The sequence below is a fragment of the Falco cherrug genome, chromosome 6 (assembly GCF_023634085.1).
Source record: "Falco cherrug isolate bFalChe1 chromosome 6, bFalChe1.pri, whole genome shotgun sequence".
Taxonomy (NCBI): domain Eukaryota; kingdom Metazoa; phylum Chordata; class Aves; order Falconiformes; family Falconidae; genus Falco; species Falco cherrug.
In genome coordinates this window covers 56,834,491-56,854,663 of record NC_073702.1, presented here as the reverse complement: position 1 = coordinate 56,854,663, position 20,173 = coordinate 56,834,491, and the positions used below count along the sequence as shown (strand labels likewise).

Here is a 20,173-nt window from a genome sequence, read left to right as displayed (position 1 = left end):
AGTGGAAAGAAGCAAGATTTTCTTTTTCTTCCTCCTACTTCAAAGGTTGAAATCACCACAGAACATCTCCATAATACTCTCAGTCCTTGGGCAGGTGAAAATTTGCAACTATTTTTTATGTACCTGTCTCCCAGGTAACAGAACAACATATTATTTGCTGTACAGCCAGGCTGCTTGAGGCAACAGATTTTAAAAGGGGTTGTTAACTAAGTACAGTAGAATCTCTCTTATCTGTAAAACCATTTATGACAAGTTAAACAGTTTACACCTTAAGTTCAACAAACAGCATCCAAAGAAAATCATACAGGCATGTTACACACATTGCAGGATCAGAGCTTTTACTCATATGCATTCTATGGAAAGCAATCGTATGAAGTTTGGCAAACCAGTCTTTCATTTTACAACAACTTCAGAAGCTTCACAGAGCTATCTTTGTATGAACATTTCAGATCAGGCACCTGTAGGCTAAATAAAAGACTTAAGTAGAAAGCACTAGTATTAGGAGCATTTCGCTGGATAAAATGAAAGCAATTCAAACTTTACCTCGAACAATGAGTTGAGCAAAATTTGACACTCCAGAACCTCTCTCTGATTGAGTTACACAGCGGTATAAATCCTGGTCGGTTTTTGTCACCTCTTGCAACTTAAAGGTAGCAGCAAATCTTCTGTGGTTGATGTTTTTAGTCTGAGCAACTGGTATATCTTCCCCATTTCTTCTCTGAAAATAAGAGTAACCAAGGCAGAGTTATCTCATGATAATACACTAAAAAAGAACAAACCTAAATGCATTCAGCCCATGCTGAATTTTCATGGTAGAAGAGCTGAGTGCTGAGGTCCCATCAAAAGACAAGCAGTACTCCAAAGCATTTCAGACTCAAGTTTGGGGGTGAAAAGCACCACCAGGCTCACATCAGCACCACAGCATACTCAATTACCCCTGCTTCATAGCTGGAACCATCCTAGGAGAGCCCAGCAGTAGCAGTTGAACTCCTATAGAGAGTCATTCAAATTTAAGTAGAATTATAACAGATACACCAGGTGTATTGTAAGAAATATTTAAACAAGCCTGGCATTGAGGGATTTCACAAGTTTTCAGCAACTCTTTTTTAGCAAACAGACAATGTTTCCTTTTTAATGCAAGCTCTTATCTGTCCAAATTCAATACCTTCTAAAATTGTACCTTTTATTATACTAAGCACTACCTATCTACCTAAAGCTAGTTGAAATAAAAAGGGAAGGGAAGGAAGCTGCTAAAAGAGGAATAATATATACCTCATTTAAAGGAAGGAGCTTAAAGAGTTCCAAAAAAAAAAATCATAGCTATCACAAATCACTGAAAAATTTAATCTGTCTGGAGCTGCAGGGCAGGGTAAGAGGTCAGTAAGGTAGGAACAGTTTGAGCTGTTTTGTGATCCTTTTTCATTATTACCATTCACATTAAATGCTCAATTTTGATTTTAATCAAAAACCAGACCTTACACCAAAATTTAGTATTTAAAAAAAAAAAAATAATGCAGAAACATGCACCAGGTGAACAACCTGTGTCACTGCACTCTCTCATGGACCAGCCTCATGTTATTCCCTGATCAGGATACAGTTTCTGAGCACTCAGCTTTGCTCAGTCCCTAGAAAGACATGATAATTTCTTTGTAACTACATCACCTGCTCTGCTTGATACATAGCAAAATGCGACCTCCACAGACATTTTTAGCTCTAATCAATCCCTGGAATGAGAAACTTCATTGAGGTCTATATGCTACGAGCTTTCTCTCTAACACAAGAGGCACTACTGCTGAGCCACAGAATTTAATAACCTGAAAGCCTGTGGCAAAATACAAAGGGGAGAAAAAGGAGATGATTTAATGCTGTATGTGTGTATTAGCCGGCCTCCTGTCACAGGCAGGAGTACTTCATAATACTCAGACACTTCATTTTACATCTACCCTTCATGATCTTAGCATGGGTTAGTCAGTCTCTAAACAGTTTTGCAGTAGATTAGCCAGGGGGGCAGCACAGCTTCAAACTCACCGAAACAAATATTCATTTTAACTATTAACTTCTTTTATATATATATATATATATATAATAAATTATAATTTAACTATTAATATGTTTTAACAGATGAATTTTAGTTTCTGCCATCCTTCTTGCAGCAGTCAAAGCACCATCCAATACCTCACTGCAAGCCTTGGGTGAAAACATTCATTTACACAAACCTGGCAGATTTTAGTCACTGGTATTCCACTACAAAGACCATGCCATCACCTTTATCAGCATCAGGCTTATTGGTGTGACTCTTCCTTATTTCATGAGGACACCAGCCATTTTTTTCCCTCCACCCACCCTCTTTGCTATTACAGCTGAAACATCAGGGAGCTGCTGCCCAGAGGTGAGCTCTGCCTGCAGGGCCAGGCCAGAAAATCCTAAAGCAGGATTGTCAAAGCTACTTTCCCCCCCCTGGCCCCGGTTCAGTCTTGACCAAAGACTTGAACTCTCTGGAACGATATCTTAATATAAAACTTGTATCTAGTGCCTTGAAGTAACCAAAATAAGCAGACTTCATGGCACTTTCTTCCTCTTGTGCTTGTCTGTGCCCTCGCACAGCACGTGCACTCATCACCACTCCCAGCCAGCCAGGGAAAGCCAGGCTCCCCCACTAAACACAAACTCGCCATGTAATCGTTAAAATTGACCAAACAGCATATAACAAATGGAAGGCATATTTTTAAAAATAGTATGACAGCAGACTTGACAAGTAACCTATGTAACCTATGCAGTCATTCCTGCTCTGTTGTGAAGGGAAAAATAAATATTAGGGAGTTTTCTAAAATGAAGGACTCCCCACCCCACCCCCCACCCCCCCCCCCACCCCTTCAGTAAGTCCAGCGCTTTAAATTTGAATGCCAAGTGCTCAATCTGCAGCAGAGAAGCACATCCAAGCTTGCTGTGTGAAATAATTTACCCTCCAAAGCTCGGAACTTGCTTACTTAAGCTCGTCTGCATGCTTCACCGTGAGAAACAAAGTGAACGGGGCTACTACTTAAAATGAAATATTAATGTACTTTCAGAGCAATTAATCAAAATGAAATTTAACAAGCTTTACAGTTCTACTCCAACAACAAAGCCTAAGATTTTCTTTTCTATTTACATCAGTGATTTCCTACCACTTTATCTTATAAGGCTTAGAGTAGTTGCTCAAATTTCTCTGTATTAGGATTTGTTTCTTGGGAGTCCAACTGCACAATTACATCTTCAAAGTCTATCTTCACGTACAGCTTATCCATTAAAATATTTTCCCATCATTAAAATGATGACAAGTTCAAACAGAAGAGAGTTCTCACTTAAAAATGAATGTTAAAGAAAATACTCTGCATTCATTTTCATGCATATCCTTTACACTGGTAAGCCATTAGCCAGTCAGAGTTCAGATGCACTGCCATGATCTCTTAATTAAATTCTTCTTTTTAATGTCAGGGCATTACTACTAATTTTAAAAGAAAGGAAAGAAAGGCAGCAGTGCTCTCTGCTTATTAGATGGTTCCTGGTACATACTGTTTCAATTTATGTCCTGCTCACACTGAACAGAGCTTGAAAATGCTGCTCAATTAGGTTTTAAAAATTCAATTTAAAATTAATGTGAGGTTATACTAATAGGTAATGGCTGTACCCTGTGTGATCCTTGGTTCCTCCAAGTCCCTTGCTGTCTGATTTGATAACCCTAAATTGCTCATTTAGGAGAGGTCACCATCAGGCAGTTCTCCTTTTGTGAAAATAACTCTGGGCTTCACAGAGAACTACCCTCTATAAACACTTGATTAAAAGAAATACAAGCATGTGGAAAACGCTCCTTAATTCTGGTATTTCAGGCATTTAAAATTATTATCTTAAATAAGCCCCTATGACTTCAAGGTTATTTTTAATTTGATAGGAACATGATTTTATTAAAAAACATTCAGGCAATGAAATTACTTCATCTATATTTTAAACAAAGTCAACAATAAAGCCTATGCAGCTTAAAAAACAATCATAGGCAAATTAACAATTAGCCTTAAACTTCTCTTTTCTGTCTCATGAAAGAAATCAAGCATTCAATAAATATGAAATGAAATTTTAGTGATCTTCCAGAACCTGAATAGAACCAGAAACATTTATACCCCAGCATCTTATTTAATTGGTAGAATTTAGGTGCATTTCTTATTACGTAATACAAATTTAAAATTTATCTGCATTTCTTTCTCAGCTTTTCACGTTAAAAAGTGGTGGTGTTTGCTTTTTTGTTTAAACAGCAATAAGATGCCATAACTTTCTGCAGTGATATACCCTCTAAATTTTCCTGAACTTTTTTTTTTTTTTCCATACCTGTGATTTTTATCAGCCTGGACAGTTCAACCTTACACATCCCCATCCCTTTCTTAGTATAAACACCTTAAAGTAAGTCCACTCCACTGCTAATAATTACAGTCAACTCTAGTTGCCTTCTCTAGCTCTCAGCTGGATGCCAGGATGCCTCCAGAGATCAAAAGATGTCAACACTTTGGCTGCATTGACACACACATTACTCTGGCAGCAGCGCCCACTTCTGCTGGCCCCCACTTGCCCCCTCCTCACCTTCATTCTTGTATTCATGCAGAAAACTGACCTGGAATTTAAAAACAAACAAACAAACAAAAACCCACAAAACACCACCTTCCTGGAAAACTTGTTTCTTCCCCATGTACTTTCACCACCAAACGGATTAGCTCGTGATCAGATTCACTGCACAGCCACAGGAAGCAGAGGAGAGGGCAGGATCCATACGGGGAGCAGAGTGCTAGCAGAGACTTTGTATAAGCAACTCGGTCCCCAAAGGTGCAATCAAAACCTCACTGGCCAGCAGAAGGGCTGGAAGGATTGTCCCCAGCAGCCCAGGGAATTAAACCTCTGCTGCCCTAAGGAAAAAGGCATTTGTAAATCAAATGCTCCAAAACATTCCTGGTTTTACTCATCATGTAAAGGGAGAAATGTCATTTTTTGCAAGAGGGAAAAGGGTTGAATGTGAATAGTTTGAATAGCAGCGATAACAGGCAATCTCTGCCAAAAGATGTTTTAAAAAAATAAAAAAACATGAGAATAACAAATAACTGTACTTTTAAAATTTTACTTACATAGAAGTCTGGCACTTTTCAGCACACATAGCATATGCTTTTACAGCATTTGGGACACAATTCCAAATGGAGAAAAATCTACCTTTCTAAAAAAAATTCTTTATTATTAATTTTATTTTTATTCTTTTACACAAGCGTCTCAATATATTATTGTGACTTGAAAACTTATTAGATGTACTAGAAACATAATAAAACATGACATTATTTATCATAAGACACTATAAGTGAAATTTCAATTTTTTCCCCACCCACAAAAAAGCAAATGACTGAGCAAGTGGGATGTTTTTTCTAGTAAATTTTATTTACTAATACATGATTTAAGCCTAAGTAATATTTTTTCAAACACAGCATGACTTAGATCTATACCTTAAATAATATGCCTACATAGTCCTATCTTGTTCTTAGTACACAAGAAGGTGAAGTAGCAATTTCTTTTGTTTGATTGATTTTTATGAGAAAGCATGTAGTTAAACTTTATTTTTTAATAAGAAATTAATACAACTTGCTTGAACTTACTGGTTTCCCTACATGCACGGCAAAGCAGACAGATTCTACTTTCCAATGAATTAAACATTCATTTTATTAGCAGGAAAAGTAACACAGCTTTTCCCACGCAAACATATATTGAAGATCTTGAATAAATGTGACAAGCCAAGTTTTATCCTGCATGCAGCCCTACAGTACAGTAAAATTCATTATTACTTTACATGTCTTGGTTACATTACTTGTCCGCATTGAGGTAGCTCAGTTGCTCTCACACTGCACTGAGACTCCTACTGAAGAAAGCAAGGGTTCTCAAGAAATAATCTAATTGAGAGCCAGCTAGCCCTTCAGAGGTGGCCATTCTAATTTATTTTATTATAATAAAATCCACCAGAGGTAAAGTAGCAATACTACAGTGTCCCTGGCCATTCCTCTACACAAATAAAAATGACGCACTCTTTCTCTGGATGTTTCAAAGCCTGTTATTTTGAACCTAAGCATGTAACACATGCTACCAAAAAAAAAAGGTATCTACATAAAAAAAAAAAAATAAATAAGCTTTTCAAGCTTTTCATAAACCCATTGTTCTTGAATGCAGTGTTGTCAATTAAAAAAAAAAAACAAAAACAAAACAAAACAAAAACAAAACCAGAAACAAAAAAAACCCAATCACAATTCACAAAAATACAAATTGGGGAACACAGTGATTAAAGATCTCTATCACCTTGAGCAGTGCACGTTGAACTCCAGCATTCATTCTGCAGCTCAAAACAAAAAAATCTGATTTGTTCAGAGAAGAAAATGAAGGAAAAATGTTGCAGAAAAAAGCAATTACTGAAGACCAACACCACACAAGACAGTTCCTCAGACACTTCTCAGCAGACAACTTTACCCTTTTCTAAAAGCAGCCAAGTACACCAGCTGCTCTTATTCTTCTGTAATTCATCAAGTCTCACATGCAGACCTGAACACAGTCATTAATAGACATGACTCACAGGAGTCAACAGTAGGAATTTATAGCAATATATGTTTTTATAAACATCACTTTAATTTCAGATGTCTCATTTATGTCTTATTTCTTAAACCCATATTATGGGTTTAAGCCACTGGCTGGCTGAGGAAATACTACCAGGACTTCACCGAGTGACCAAGCTTCCACCACAGCTGGTCCAGCTGTAAACTACAAAACAGCAGCAGGAGCAGGCGGTGCCCAGTGTCACAGTGGTCAGCGAGCTGCCCCCAGCACCACCGAGGGCACAGGCAGTGGCACAGGCCACAGCACCTGATGATGCTCCAGCTGCCTCAGGAGCAGCAGCATCCCCAAGGAAGACCTACAGGGATGACAATCCCAAAGGCTGCCATGTAAACTATATGACTAGTAGCTATGCAGGCTGGAGGATGTAGTTAACTAGGGCAGAATTAAATTAAAACCAGAAGGATTACAGTGCTTCATGTTGCCGAAACCTAAAATGACTGGGGATCTAGGGAGAACTGCCATATTTATGGAAGAAACTGATAAATTGAGGAGTGAGAGAGAGAGAACAGAGTTAAATGACACAGATAGCATCAAAGGTGAATACAGAGTAAAAAAAAAAAAAAAGGCAGGGAAAAACCTTTGTGAAACAAACAAGTTAGAAGGAGAATCTCAAATATGAAGTTATGAATACTGTATTTTTCTTTGGTGAATATTCTTTATTACCGTGTCAGAGTCAGTAGTGTGTGATACAGAATAAGCTAAAAGTCGAGTCATTTACAAGGAGCTTGATATATCACTTAAAGGCAGTTTTTCATATATTTTTGAAAAAATGTTTGGAAAATTAGAACATCTATCACAGAACATAAATACGATGAGGTGAAAGTGCAGGTAAAATAGACAAGTAATAGCAAAAGAGGAGCCTTGTCCTCTATTCTACCCTATTCTGTTGCTCACTTTCAAAAACATATTTTCTGTAAGTAAAAACAACCAATGATGAGATAAATGAGTGAAGTGAAGTTTCTGTAAAAGCCTCAAGTGCAAAGAACTTACATGCTGTATGGCTATTAGTGTTAATCATGATAAAGTAAAATGTAGGCTTAAGCAGCATTTTACTGGCTGAGGAAAGAGGGTTTGGTATAAACAGCCCAATTTGTTGTACAAATTAGTACTTGTTTTGGGCAGATGATCCTGATGATCCAAAAAGCCTGCTGTCTCCCCAGAGGCTTGTCCAAGGTTCACCCGTCACTCCTGCCACCAAAGAAGAACAACCCCAGAGCGATCGGTCCTCTCCCCTCACACAGCCTCCACACATCATACCTTCAACTCCTCCTTAGGGCAAGCAGGACTGAGTGACTTCTTTCAGTTCAATACCAAAAAGCATCAAACCTGACAGTTGACTAAAACCAAAAAAGGGGACCAAAATTCTCCATCACAGTTCCATGGCTGAAACTCTGCACGTGCCAACAAGGCACCTTCTCTGAAATTTCTCTAGGGCCCACAAAAGAAAAAGCAAAATAACAAAGCTTTTCTAACATCCATGGTATACTCAGCTCCCTTTAACTTTCAGGGATCATAAAATCTGTGCAAACCAACAAAAAACATTCTTCAAATACATTGAAAATGGTGAACAGGCAGGTGCACTAGAACAGCAAATATTTTATCATCAAACTAAAGAAACGGTATCTTTAGCAGTTAATTAACTGTATCAAAATGTAACAGGATCTCAAAAGGCAAGGTTACATTAAGAAAACGGTGAAAAAAAATCAAAGTAGAAAAAACATGCATACTACCTAAACCAAAGTTAAACTGGACATGACTCTCCTATTACAGATACATTTGTTTGTGAGACCATGAGCGAGCCTCTCGGCACTTCACTGCAGCTAAATGGTTTACCCCAAAGGCCCACAGCCCATACTCAAACCCTCCTGCTGAATATTGATCCCTGCCTTCACCTTCTAGGTACAGCGGGAAGAAAGGACTTGTACGGCACAACTTCTTTCCTCTGAGAGAAAACACTCCCCTTCCAAAAGCAAAACAAAACAGTCAGTGTTGCGTCCCTCAGCCCCCTGCCAGAGGCACCGATCTCATATACACTCTCCAGTCGAAATTCCTGAAATACTGTACAGATCCTGCACAACGTTCTGCCCAAATGCATGATCACAGGACACCATCTGCATGCACCCAGTCCAAAGACTTGTTAAAGAGCATGCAGGCACAGTATCTAGCAAGAAAAAGGAATGCTAAATATCAGATTACATTCCATGGCAACCAGCACCAAAACCCAAGATGCTGCTAAACAGGGCATTAAGGGTTATGGCGGTTTCCTCAAGAAGCGGAGCAGGAAACGGCCAGTTGTTGAGCCTGAACAGAGAACTGCGCAGACACTTGTTCATCCTCTGGTAACAGTTGGTACCACTGGGAGGTCAGCCCAACTCCATTGTTTTTACAGCAATTTGCATTTTATTTTCCATAATGCTGTTTAATTTCACTTTTTCAATTATTACTCTCAGGCAATTGCTTTAATTATCTGTTATTCCACAAGGAACGACATTTTCCTCTGGCGGAGAGAGGGGCTGCATCAGACCGCATTAACGCTGACAAGCCTCTCCACGGGCGAGAGCGGGGCTGCCTTGCCAGCCTTGGCAGCCCAAGTGGAGCGGCGGTTAGCCAGCACCCACAGCTATTGCTGACAGATTGGCCTGCTCGCCACCACTCTGATGGCAATCTGCACAGGATTACCAGGCATGTATTGAAATTTTAAATGCATGCGGTCCCCCCTTTGAATTTCAGATTCGCCCAAGCAAATGGTACCACTGCAGACCGCAGCAGCAAAACACATCCGACTGAAAAGCCAGGACAAGCCGCTTTCCCTAATCCAATGCTATGTTAATGCAAAGCTCAGCCATGATGGATGGATTCATTAGTGCTGCAGTTATCGCCATCTGAACCAGGTGCCAAGACATATGGTTTAACAGATGTTGTAGCAAAAAGCTCTATTCTCTGCACTGTGCAAGTGTCCAGTTAAACTGGACATTGATAAGACACTGAAAATCGTATTGGGCTGCTGGGAGCCACAATTGTTCCCAGCTCAGGAAGCTGTTAAACACAGCCTGATTATGCAAAAAACCCGATTGCTGTGATATCCCAATTAGATCCACAGAACAAATGCTGGACAATACATACACTGCTTTCTGAAGTCTTTGTGTACCCAAATGTTATTTATTCTATTCAGTCAATTCTATTTCTCCACTGTCTTAGCAAAGAAATGAAGCTTAAAATGGTGGAAGCTTTCTCCACATTTGGAAAAATCCAAATCAAATGAGAAAACAGATGCCCCCACTCCAGCCTTGCATTTCATGTGTACAAAGCCCCGTGTGCACTATTCTTTCAAATATTTAATACTTAACACGTATCCACCCCAAGCACAGGATTAACATGCATAAGTGACTTGTTCGCAAGGTTATTTACTGACATAACTCCACTGGAATGCATGGCATTTCACAGAGGAAAAAACAGAGTAAAAAAGAGGTCCTATTTATACTAATTCAGCAAATCAACGTGCACAAAGCAGCAAGGTGCATCAAACATTAATAAATCAAAGAATCCTTATTCTTGAAGTGTCTTTTCAAAGAGACAATTCATAGACTTTAGAGAAAAGAAAATCAGCAAAGTAGGCAACAACTGATCAATTATGACGTCTATATATGCCATATTCAATCTTCTAAAATTACACACACACACACACAAACATGTTCACCTCCTACAGGGAAGAATTTTTCAGCAAGAACTTCTGCTAACTCCTGAAACCTATAAGACAGAGCATATCAAAGCTTAACAGGCAGAAAAGCTACCTTACCACCTTGGGTTTGGAGATTCCTATCACACAACCCAACTGCTGCAGTGTGTACAGTGGCACCAAACTACAGCTGTTGGTATGTGGCATATTGCAGTGGAAATTTTAAGAGGAGGGGAGGAAATACCGAGAAAAAAACTCCACAGCATTACATTCAGAAGGGGATGGGAGGGGAAAAAAAAAACCACAACAAAAAAACCAAAAAAACACCACACCAAGACTGCACGTATTTTGGAAACACCACTAATGCTCACCTTAAAAAACTAAGGATTTTGAAACTGTTTTAGAATTTGCTAATAATTGCAGGTCACAAAGAGAATTCTTCAGCTCACAACCATAATAGATTCAATGGCAGGTTAGGTTGAAAAGGTGAAGAACAAAAAAATGTGATAGCTGCATTTCTGTCCTGCTCCCACAGTCACAAAAGGTGTGTTTCAGATCATCTTGTTCAACCAGTTAAATCTCTTGATCTACACAAATATTTGTTTTGTATTAATGCAGCTGTAATTTTTAAAGACTTGTGTTATCTTTACTGTTTATCTTTCAGTGCCAGAGCTCTGACTGTTCCAGACCCTGGTCCAGTGGGGCTGCAATATGCAGGGTTGGGAGGGAGGGGTATGAAAGGGGACAAGAGATCACATATAATCTAAAGGCAAACAAGAGCAAAATCTGCAGCCATGAAAGTCAGGAGAAGTTCAATTCAATGTTAATTCCTATTTGTCTGAAATGTTTACAGACATACATTTATAGAAAATTGAGTTGATGAAAAGACTGTCATTACAGCAGTAAACACACAGGAAACTATTGAAATGCTGTGCCTATTTTTATCCATTTTTATTTTCAGACAGGCAAAAATATGTGGTGTACTTAATTATATATACATTAATAAAAACATAAGCATGGAAATGCGCATGCACATAAATCATCTAGTATATGATCAGGGCTTTTTCCCCAATATCTAAAAAATCAAATAAAATTGAAGTTTACACAGGACACCACAATGAGACATGCTACCAAGAGCCACTTTTACTTCAGATCGTTATAATCTTTCCCTCTTGCCTGCTTTTAACCATACATCCTCACCTTCTTCTACCTGCTGGGACTATGTACATAGGTAATTCAGACATGAATCAAGCTAAAAAAAACCCAATAAATAAAAAACAAACCAAAACAAACCCTCACCAAACAGTCCTCCTCATCCCCAACAACAAAAATCCAATTTGGACCAAAATCTTTTTCAGCCAGATCACTTTTCTGAACTGACTTACTGGCAAGCTGCAAAAACTCCAGCATCATTGCAGAGGCATGAGGAGGCCGAAGCCAGGTCACGGTAGCTCACACCAAGCCTGGCTGAAGCAGCTGTGGGACCGCACGACTGAGCACAGAATGCAGTGGGGTTTTGTTGGTTTTTTTTTCCTCCTGCTGCTGAATATACTGTAGCCCTTCTCTAAAACTGAGGTCTGAGGGAGCCAGAGAGCGCTGGTAGAGCCCATAAGAAAATCTGTGCCTGCAAATCTCTATTACTTCAGTGTAAGCAAATGAGATCTTACATTATCTCAGACACAAAAAGCCCTAGTATCTCCAATTGCACCTCAGATCTTTCCTTATTAAAGAACGGGTTTTAATAGCAAATTGTTTGCTGCTTTTTATTCTTGTTTTCCAAGGAAATATCTTTTCTTTTTCAATAAGGATATAACCAAAAGCTATTTTCTCTAACACAGTGTACTTGGAAAGTGTCTTCTCCCCCACTCCTACATTTTTCATTTTTGCACTTTTTTTTTTTTTCCAATGGCCTTTCTTGTTATGACAAAAATACATTCCTGGAATGTTTCAGCTCAGGGCTCTCAAAAACAATTACTTAGGCATTTGATTTGATCTGCCAGTTCTTCCTTTCTGGGTATCTGGGCTTTATGAATCTCCAGTTTGGTCAAAGGTTAAAGTGAACCTTTTTCAAGTCACACTCTGGAGCCTCACGAGGCACATACATACCCACCCCATGTTTTAAGGCAAAGTATTAAATTCACTATTAGCTGCACATAACTTGCTGTGTTATCTAAAGAAGAGAATTCAGAGAGGGATAGTTGCTGATTAATGCTTATGTTAGGCAAGTAGGATGGAGGGGTGGAATGACGACGGAGAAAGAAAAAAATGAGTCACCTTTAAATTGGTGAAAATTTGGCACTGTTTAAGGGAGAACGAGAAATGGAACAGAAGTTAAAGTATACAATTTTAGTAGCAAGGTATCTTCAAGACTATCAAGGCACTTCATAAGCACAAGCAAGCAGAGTTATAACCTTAAAGGTACCTTACCTTTCCCACTGTGAGCAACTACCACATCTGTGATAAACAGACCACCTATGAAAGTATATGGAGGGACAAAACATATGTTTTCTGAGTTGCTCTGGCTGCTAACCAGGCTTCTCAGGGGAGTGAAAGTTAGAAAGGATAATCTGTCAAAGTTATCTGATGCCAAGGAGTGAGTGATAGGGAAGATTTCCAGCTGGCTGTCTCCATCGGGCCCTTCTGACCCCATGATCAGCTGCAGGCGGTGCTTCACAGGTTTGCCAGTATGCTTCTATTGCTGTAGTCCTGCCTTTGATAAAGCAAAGCCCAGCTCACCTTCATTTTATGTTCTTAGTGCGCTCTATTTGGCAAGTTTCTGAAATCAAACTCCTCTTCCTCAATGAATACATTACATGTTTGCTCATTTTAAACAAGTTACTACTCAAAGACATGAAGTACAAATCAGTCCTACTGCTATGATACCTTTTCACTAAATGCAATGCAGTTGCTGCTGGATTTCTGTTCCTTTTTTAATATTGTGGCATATTTGTCCAGTAATACCATTTTGAATATTGGGGTTTTTCTAATCTCATTCTATCTATTAAAAAAATCTCTTTAAATTTTATCTCATGCCTATATGCAACTGTTACTCAAGGTTTGTCAGCTCCGCTCTCTATTAAAAGAAAAATCAAATGGACTGAACTAACTGTTTATAGTTCATTTCAAAGTACAATGCTTGCCAAAAAAAGATTATTTTGAAGTTCTGATTATAGTTCAAAGTACAATGTTTCCCAAAAAGTATTTACTTTACAGTTCTGAAAATTTACTGAAATAAACGCTTTACAAAAATAAAGTTTTAAAGGGCATATTTAGAAACCATTCTAGAGGACTGTTGGTGCTTAAGTTTTTGTATAAACTAAAGCATATGCATAAAAGGTACACATACAACTACAGTGATTATTTTAATCCTTATTAAATGGCAAAATTTATTTTTTTTTAAGGAGCAACTGTGAAACTTTGCCATCCTTCTACTTAACTGGTGGTCTTCACCACATCACAAAACAAAGTGGTTTTTTGGGGGGGACGGTGGTGTTAATGTCTTCTTTCTTCATGGTGTTTTGTTTTTTGTGTTTTGTGTTGGGTTTTTTTGGTTTTTTTTTTATGAGAAGGGTTATTTTCTGGTTTTAGTCTTTGCTTAGATTCTAACATACATGCTACTCACAATTACACACATAAAAGTTGAAGTCCCTCCTATTACGGAAACAGAGAAAAAGGACATGCAACAGTCCTTTTATGTTGTCCCATTAATTATGCTGCTGAGTAAAACTGCTATGCACACAGAAGTACAGCTACAACCCTCCAGCCACCTGCTTGAACAAAGAATTAGTTGCAATTTATATGACAAAAATAATCCTCAAAATTTATGACAGCTGTGTTATATCTGCGTTTTACTAGATCCCAAATGCCAATTATCTCCACTTAATGTTAATAAATTTTGATACAGAAGAGCTGGTTTACAAGGAGAGAAGGCCCACAGTACCTTAAAGACCAATGCTCCTCCACTGTCCACACCGGTTGTTCGAATTTTTAATCCAAGTTTTTTAAAATTACAAAATTGATTACAAGTTTCTCCATTTAACAGAGATAAAACTGTATTTAAACTAAATATTTTGCATGCAGTAGGAAAAAAGGCTTAGGAAATTAAATATTTCACCTCCAGAAAGCAGCTTGTCCTCTAGCCAAATAGACTTGCATGAGTTAGCCTTACCTGGAGCCATAACTTGTTATTCACTGCATCTCTCCCCGTAGCGATGCATTGAAACGTAGCATTCTGCCCTGCATTGACCTCTACATCCCCCAGCCTCAAGAAATGTGGAGATTTATCTGCAGAGGGGGAAAACAAAAATTATAAGTAACGCTTATTGCTAAAAAAGGTGCCAGTAACATTATTGTCTCCCTGAAGATGCATATTTTAACTGCCTTTGGCTAAAAAACAGGAACAGAAGAGAGAAAATTATTTGTTTCATCTCTCTTCGAGACGAAAGAGTGCTTTCAGTCCTTTCCCTTCTACTCTGGTCATTCTTCTAACTTTATGTTATACATGAGTTATAATGAAGTCTTTTAAAAATCAAAGCCAAGAGAAGGAGATCAAACACCAGAATGTCAGCAGCACTTTACAAAAATTATTCCAAACACTTTCTATTGTGTGAAACCCAGCATACTGAGAAAAAACCCAATTAACAGGATACTGTTCAGGCAGATAGGGGTATACTATTCAGATTATTTGCAATGTAATTCAAAGTCTATTGTTTTACTGTATTAAATCATCTGTGCTGTTGAATATAGCATTTCAGGAGCTGACAAATCTATTTCCTGCACTGACAAAGCCCCTAGGAAAGCTCAGTGGCACAACCACCTGAAGGATTTATTAGACATGCTGACAGACACATGAGGAATAGGTACCTTACACAGCTCTCGTCCATTTCTTTCTTAAGAGCTGCTAATGAAAACAGTAGCTGAACTGTTACTTCTTTGTGCTTACTAAAACCCCCAAACAAACAAAAGCGCCAACCATGGAGGAAAAAACAGCAAATTTGAACAAACATGTTTTTTAAACATCAGTAACGAAAAAGATCTTATCTGAATACTGTATCATGCTGATAATCTGCCACCATGGCTGTACCAAGTGTCTTTTGTTTTGACACTTAAAAAAAACAAACAAAACAAAACACAAAAAACCAAACCACAAAGGTGAAGGGGACACAACAACGCAACCAGCAATAGAAGAAAAGAAAATGAAAGCCAGATACTGAATCTGAGCAGAGCTTTGCTGAATAGAGACATCAGATAGCTGGGCTGGTTGAAATATGAAGAGGTAACTCACTCAAATATCCTGTAAGCTTGCTAGCCCCTAAGAGCTATGGTCTTAACGGGTTCGGGGTAGAAGAAAACAAAATGTAAGGTTGCCATTGCAACTTTGTGAGTTGGCATAGTTTTGCAAATTTGCAGGAGAGAGTTGTTAAAACTTGATGATTTCAGAAAGCAATTAAATTATCAGCCATAGCATACATTACAATGAAATCACATTTTAGAACAGGGAAGTCTGGGTGTCTAGAGGAAGATCAGAAGAATTTAATAGAGTCAAATTACCAAAAAAAAATGTGGTAACAAATGACAGAAATGCACAGTAATAATTTCTTCCTCACAACTTTTTATTTGTAGAATATTCTTTATCACAACTTGTGTTTGCATGTATGTAATTCTTTACCAGGATTAAGCAGGGAAAGGCAAACAAATGCCTGAAGTCTGTCCACAAAAAACAGAACAGCAAACAACAAAACCCAATCCTTCAGTAGTTCAATAGCCAGATGCCTTTTTTTTTTTAATCTGTTGTGTTTGAGGGAAGGAGGGGAAAAAAAAAAAAGAGAGAAAGAAGAACAAAGCCATGAAATCTGATAAAATTCCTACATGCATCTGTCAATTCAGTTTTCTTTAATCAGTGAGTATACACATTAACACCCATTTTGATCATGTACACTGACTACAGTATGACTAAAAAGATACTGAAGAATTTCTGCTTTTGTACTCCTGTATACTTCATTTCTGGCAACACAGATTTTACCCAGGTAAATCACTATTGCAACACTACATTTTCCCCTGGAAACTGCAACAAAAATACTATTGAAAGAACAAAGAACATCAGTGATAAAGTGATGAAACCTCAGCAGTCTACAATGATATCAAATATGTCCTGAAAAGACAGAGAAAAATGCAGCTCTTAATCATTACTTACCACAAGGGTAACTCAGAACCTGGATGTCATCAATGGCAATGTAGCCATTTCTCCCATCTGAGACTTCAGCTTCAAATATTACCTGTCAAAATGTAAGAAAAAATGTTTGCAAGACTCATTTCTACAGAATTCCCACAGTGGCAAGCGTGTAGATATAAGACACATTGCCTTTTTCATTTAGTTGAAGTTCCTACAAGGTTTGACGACCGAATGGAATATTTATTACTCAATGTATTGCAGTTCCATACCATTCATATACATGACTTTCTTTGGATTTGCTGCTTATGGCACACCAGAAAAGCATGTTTATTACCTCAATTAACAGCATACTGCTTTCACTCTGCTAAATGTATAAACATGATTCAATTCTGGAAAAAATGCCATTACTTTCACACAGATTCAACATCACAGCACACAACTGATCAGCCAATTTTAACAAAATTTATATTCTTGTCAGGGGTCACAGCATAGTCCAAAGTCTCCTGTAACCTTCTGCAGCATAATTGCACAGGAAAACACGCAGCAGCACAGAAATAGTGCAGCACTCCCCAGTGGCAACGAAAAGAACAGCTGTAGCATGAGATTTATGTAGTAGTCGTGAACTTCATTCTTCATTCTTGAAAGGCAATGGGGAAATTGCTGTCTGAAGGAAAAGTAGAGAGTGTCTTCACATCCACCTTCTTGTCCCACCCCAAATGGGCAGTAACCACAAAGAGTTGATCTTGGAGTGCTCCAGAGCACAGAGCTGTCTTTTGGTACTGATGCTGCAAAATAATGCCAGCTGACCAGAACACGTTTATCATCGAGATCCATGCTTCTTTGTATGCACGAAAAGAGGCAGAATATAGTGACAGTAAAAGGAAAACAATTAGAAGAAAAAAAGATAAGAGATGAAGCATGAATGTCTAAACTAAAAGGAATATATGAAAGAGGAAAGCATACGGGTAAAGACTGAGTCAAGTGATATGATATAAACTTGCAGTCGTGACTGCCCAAAATAACTGTCTGTTGGGGTCTTCTGCGCAAGACAGGCTTAGAGCAAGTCAGCTGCTCTATACATAAACCTTTTCAAGCACTTTCATTTCCCATTCCTGCGGACAATGTAAGGGAGCAGCAAAGGCAGTGGATTAACAACCCAACGTTCCTGCAGGTGAGTGGGAGAACGCTGTCTCCATCAAGCACTTTCTCAGGTCTTCTTACTAGGGGATCTGCGTGGCACCTTGCTAGGAAGTAATGACCACTGCATTCTTCTGTCTCAAGGGAGTACTGGGAGCAAGCAGCTCCCACCTCTGTCCAGAGCTCCTTTGGGACCTGAGAATTCATAAAAAGTACCCTCTTTGGCAAGACACCTGGCATTCACACAGCTTGGCTCTGAATGCTGCACCAGGAACGCATCTGTGTGCATATGCTCCACTCACTACATTTCCTTACCCTTACATCCCACCCAGACACAAAGCACATTTTATCTTCCCACCAAAGGAGACAGGGATCCCAGGTTGTCTGTTTATACTCAGAACTAGTTCCACAACCTCAAAGAGCGAAAAAGTAAGGAAAACTTTCAAGGAAAGGTGGATATGGGGATGTTCATGATGTGGTTCACAGGGTCACACAGCTTGTGCTATAAGTACAGAAAGAGGAAGCCTGTGGAGCAAATATATACTTCGGCAGCACCAGGCTACAATCCCTCTTCTGACCTCTCCAAAAGTTCCGCACTTCTTTCCCCACCCCCCCCCCCCCACCCCCCTTTTAATTTTATGTGCACCTCAATATATTTAAGTTGCAGAAACCATTTAATTCTCTACTTCCTCATCCTGCCTTGGCCAACAATAGCTTGAAAGAAAAGAATTTAGTGTCTGGGGGTCCTACCTACACTCCCTTGACTAATGACATCTCTGAACAGAGCACTATTTGACAATGTCTACCAGCTCCTCAGGCATCTTCAGAGAGCCGGCTGTCATTCCCAGTAAGGAACATCACCATGAATATCTTCAATTCTTGAATAATTTGGATTAATTTTTAAATGCTTGTCTGGTGTGGAAGACTAACAACTCAGTAAAAAATAAATATGATATTTAAAGTCTTTCTGACAGACCAATTTTTGTACAACGCAATACACTTCTACCACATACACAAACTCTGAAAACACTTTGCTTCTCAAAGTCCAGATAAGAAGTCTGAGCATCAGTGTTAAGAACTGGACTCTGAATTGTGCTGTTATTAATTCATTTGTAAATAAATTATATTCAATTTCCACTGAAGCTTGACCTCATGTAAGTGTGTTCTTCCCTTGGATACTGATACCTTCTTGCACCAGGGGCAGAGGGGAGAAAGTTACCTTTCTTGGGACAGATCTAGGAATGAATTTGCTTGGGTTTTTTATACCTCTTCCAGATTAATTTAATTAATTCCCACCCTCCAAGAGTAGGAAGTTATCAAAAAAGAGAAGTTCACAGGAGAGAGTGAGATTAAGGCATGGAGATCCATGAGTAGGAAAAAAAACCCCACAGCACAACAAAACAAAAAAACATGAAGAAATACAGAAATGTAAGAAGCCTACAAAGTGTTATAACGAGCAATGTTGATCAGGTAAATAAAGGAAAAATAAAGCAATTAAAAAACCAGATATATTAGAGAGTTGAGATTTCATATATGTAATGCTAAAATATTTTTATTTACATTCATAACTGGTATAAATACAGCTATGAAGCATTCATAACTATAGAGACTTTAAAGCAAAAGGTGCAGCTCAGTTAAAAAAAATTCTTATCAGGCTTTAATTTGATAACATCTGTTCACATTTAAAAGGGGAAATGGAAAAAGGGAATTGTGTATAGATGCAAACAGCAATTGAAAATGCTGACAAGTCAGACCAGAACCTGAGGTAGTTCTTTTCCTCACATATGCACACACTGCTTCTGAGAAAAAACAGACTATTGGGCTATTCCTTTCACCAGAGAAGATTTATCCCAACAAGACACCGGTGCTCTGGGAGTGAATCCTGCACTTGGCCTGCACTGCTGTTCAGTTTACAGTCCTAGAAAGAATGGCTTAAATGTTTTCATTTTAGCTGGAAAATAATTCAGATTATCACTGTAGCCAGGAAATATTAGTTGTCTGTGCAACTGTAAATGTCCTTCCCGTTATTACAATTTAATTGCATGCTCATCTAGTGCACTTCTGAGAGATGCTTGCCTCCCTTAATGGAGAGACTGTTTTGGGGGATGAATTGGGCTTGCACAGAGCAGGGCTGTGGAGACGGCTATCCTGTCTCGTTTGTACCAGCATCACCACAATGAATGAGAATGGAAAATGCTGAATAGCTCAGGTAACTCAAATGCTACTGAGGAGAATTAGATTTGATCCCTGAATTTTCTACACAGTTCAAAGGTGATACTCCAAAATTTAGTTACTTCTCCAAATTAATGCCATGTCCTTGTTCATGAAGCACCTCCATTCAGATGCAAATGAAGTATCAGGGTCAGAACTCTTTGAACTGGACATGCTCCTACGTAATTAGCTAACCCTAATGCATCATTTGTCCATTTCCCCCCTAAAATCACGCAAGCTTTTAGTGAATGCAGTACCATTTGGGAAAAATCCATGGGTTTCCTACTGGCAGCATTAAGAGCCATTTCCATTTG

General features: G+C 38.6%; 1 protein-coding gene across 6 annotated transcripts in view; it reads right to left on the bottom strand.

The window, feature by feature from the left end:
* The window catches only part of PTPRK (protein tyrosine phosphatase receptor type K), a 412,555-nt gene that overhangs the window by 205,546 nt on the left and 186,836 nt on the right, over positions 1 to 20,173 (bottom strand). For all 6 annotated transcript variants that reach the window (XM_055713989.1, XM_055713991.1, XM_055713990.1 and 3 more), the window contains exons 4-6: positions 16,533 to 16,614; positions 14,508 to 14,623; positions 544 to 718 (exon numbers count right to left, since the gene is read on the bottom strand). In XM_055713989.1, the coding sequence (XP_055569964.1) occupies positions 544 to 718; positions 14,508 to 14,623; positions 16,533 to 16,614 (373 nt within the window). The remainder of the gene's footprint in view (positions 1 to 543; positions 719 to 14,507; positions 14,624 to 16,532; positions 16,615 to 20,173) is intronic.